Source organism: Suncus etruscus, chromosome 2, assembly GCF_024139225.1.
Source record: "Suncus etruscus isolate mSunEtr1 chromosome 2, mSunEtr1.pri.cur, whole genome shotgun sequence".
NCBI classification, from domain to species: domain Eukaryota; kingdom Metazoa; phylum Chordata; class Mammalia; order Eulipotyphla; family Soricidae; genus Suncus; species Suncus etruscus.
Genome location: NC_064849.1, coordinates 133,384,098 through 133,387,370, shown reverse-complemented (window position 1 = coordinate 133,387,370; position 3,273 = coordinate 133,384,098). Strand labels below are relative to the sequence as shown.

Sequence of the window (3,273 nt, the reverse complement as noted above, 5' to 3'; positions counted from 1 at the left end):
ACATAAAATGTTGTTTGCTTCTTTCCACAAATGTCTATGGCACCTTGTCAGGTGGAACAACGCTCTGGTGAGTGGCTCCCAAACTTGGGTGCAAAGAACATCATATGGACACTAGCCAAAATCTGGGATCCTGGGACTGGAGAGCTAGTACAGCAGGTAAGCTGACCCAGGTTCAATTCCTGGCACCACATATGGTCCTCTGAGCACTGTACTCAGATCCAGGACCCTGGAATACACAGCTAGGATTGATGCCTTAGTCTATTTGTTTCCAAAAACTTCAGGGAGTAAACCCTAACTATAGTCAAAAGTGATTTAAAACTTTAAAAAAAAAAGTCTAGATCCTTGGTCCTATTTCTAGATACCAAGTTCACCATTATGAAGTCTGACAACCCTGTCTTTTTAGATGTGATGAGAATGATTTGAAGAGGAGTTTTACGGACCCTACAGTCCAGTCTAGTTTTGACTTGCTTCTGTTGGCTAGAAGAGAACTTCTGTGGAACACCTTCCCTGTCTTCTTAGCTTCCTCCTTTGTACAATCTGTCAATTCGATTAATCATCTCAAGAGTCGCCCAAGTCCTAATTAGAAATGTAGGACCATGGGGCCGAAGAGATGGCACAGTGGCATTTGCCTTGTAAGCAGCCAACCCAGGACCTAAGGTAGTTGGACCCAGGACCTAAAGTAGTTGGTTCGAATCGCGGCTCCCATATGGGCCCCCGTACCTGCCAGGTGCTATTTCTGAGAGCAGATAGCCAGGAGTAACCCCTGAGCATAGCCAGGTGTGACCCAAAAACCAAAAAAAAAAAAAAAAAAAAAAAAAGAAAGAAAAGAAATGTAGGACCAGGCCCGGAAAGATAGCACAGCGGCGTTTGCCTTGCAAACAGCCAATCCAGGACCAAAGGTGGCTGGTTCGAATCCCGGTGTCCCATATGGTCCCCTGTGCCTGCCAGGAGCTATTTCTGAACAGACAGCCAGGAATAACCCTGAGCACCGCCGGTTGTGGCCCAAAAACCCAAAAAAAAAAAAAAAAAATGTAGGACCAGAGTGATAGCACAGTGGGTAAGGCTTTTGCTTTGCATGTAGCCAACCCCAGTTCAAACCCTGGCATGCCATATGTTTGTTCCCCAAGCCTGCCAGGAATGATTCCTGAGCATAGAGACAGGAAATAAGCCCTGAGCACCACTGGGAGTGGCCCAATTACCACACACACATACACACAAAAAAAAAAATTAGTCATTTGGGGGACCAGAGTGATAGTACAGCAGGAAGGGTGCTTGCCTTGTATGTAGCTGACTCGGGTTCAATTCCCAGCACTCCATATGGTCCACTGAGCCTGCCAGGAATGATCCCCGAGTCCAGAGCCAGGAGTAACCCCTGAACATTGTTGAATGTGGCCCAAAAACAAGCAAAATTTAATCTTAACCAAGAACTTTACTTTCATGCCAAGACTAGTTTGAGCAAGTCAGTGGATTTCTCCATTACTTTAAGGGAAAAAAATCTCAGATCTGAGTCAGGAATTCTGAAGCTGTGATCTGTGTTAATTGAGGGACTTTCCTTACACAAAAATTGTTAGCAATTCTGGATTATTCTGTATATATGTGTTCCACAATGGCCAGTAATCTCCAGGCCTGCCTACATAATTTCCATCAAAGGATCTGGAAAATTCAATAGGATGTTTTAACGCTGGTTGAACTTGAAGAGTAAGAGCTTGACTTCCTTGAAAATTTCTTGGACGTGAGGGACACTTGCATCCGATTCACCGTTCGGACGCTTCGACAAAGAAGAGCATTCTTTGCATGATCCCTGAAGTCTTTGGAAACAAAATAATAGACAAAGGGATCGATGCAGCTATTCAGGGTGGAGAGGCAGAGGGCCGTGATGTACAGGGCATAGACGTGACTCTGGCCCCTGTTTTTAATCAGGAAATAATGCACCACAAGAAGAAGGTTACTAGGAGTGAAACAGATCAAGTACATGGCCAGGACTGTGACAATGAGTTTAATGGCTCGCTTCCTCCTCTTCTCCGAATTTTCATCCATGGCTGAAGATCGGAGGGTTCTGATCATCAACACATAAGCAGAGGCTGTGAGGAAGGCTGGAAACAAGAAGACTCCAATGGCCAGAGAGAGGAAGTAATTGAACATGTCCCCCACCAACACCTCCTGAGGCAAAACATCATGGCAGGTGGTGATGTTGAGAGCCGGAATGAAGATGGTCTGCTTCACAACGTACAAGGGGATGGTCACCAGCAGAATTAGCAGCCATATTCCCAGGGAGACACCAATGGCAAAGTTCGCCTTCTTTATGGGATGTACCATGGGGTTTACAATGACCCAATACCTCTGTACACTAAGGCAGGTCATAAAGAGAATAGAACAGTACATATTGCCATAGAAAAAACCAATGAGAACCTTGCAAAGTGCCTCTCCATATATCCAGTTGTTGCCGTGTATGTGATAGGCTATCTTCAGTGGGAACCAGACAACAGAGAGGAGGTCAGCCAGGGCCAGATTGGCCATGTAAATCACAGCCGGGTGTTTCTTCTTCGATCGGAAAAGGAAGACCCACAGTGCCATGGCATTGCTTGGCAGGCCGATCACAAATACAATTGTGTAGATGATGGGAAGAAAGACAGTAGTCAGTTTTCCAGTAAGAACAGACTCAGAAAAGTCATCTACAGAAAACATTGGTTCCACCGTAGCTCCATTCTTTGCGACCTTAGATGAGCTATCAATCCTACCGATGAGACTTCTGCCTTTAGAGCTTGTTTTATTGGATCCTGAACCTAAAAGACAAGGAGATGATCAGGATAGACCAGTGATGCTCCCTTGTTCAACAAAAACATTTTAGATGGCATGGGAGATATCTACAAGAGTTGAGTGTTTGCCCTGGGTGGCTGACCCGAGTTAGATCCCTAGAATGATATGATCCCTTGCATACTTCTAGGAGTAATCCCTGGGTGTAAAATAAATCCCCACATTGTAAAATCACCCTACACACCATATTTCTAACCCCAGACAGATGGGTCTCAAAAAGCAGGGTAACTGGATGGATTAATAAACCAAGCCAGTCAGGAGAGAGTCATGGTCTGCTTTTTGCCCCGTGGTCTCTCTTAGCCTGCCAAGCCAAAATGGCTATTTATTTTCCCAGAACAAAATCCACCAGGATGGGGCAGGGTACAGTGATCCAGGTAGACTTTTACATATCAAAGGAACAGGTTTAAAGGAAAGAGGAAGATGGAGGAATGCCTTTGTTTTGGGTTAATAGCTGGTGTC

The 3,273-nt window shown here is 45.1% G+C and overlaps 1 protein-coding gene across 1 annotated transcript; it reads right to left on the bottom strand.

Moving 5' to 3' along the window:
• Window positions 1-1,662: 1,662 nt before the first annotated feature.
• On the bottom strand, window positions 1,663-2,787 carry F2RL1 (F2R like trypsin receptor 1; the record flags this gene model as incomplete). The annotated part of the gene is made up of 1 exon (XM_049769079.1): window positions 1,663-2,787. A coding segment is annotated over one exon (1,125 nt), but the record flags the coding sequence as incomplete, so codon positions are not given.
• Window positions 2,788-3,273: the final 486 nt, after the last annotated feature.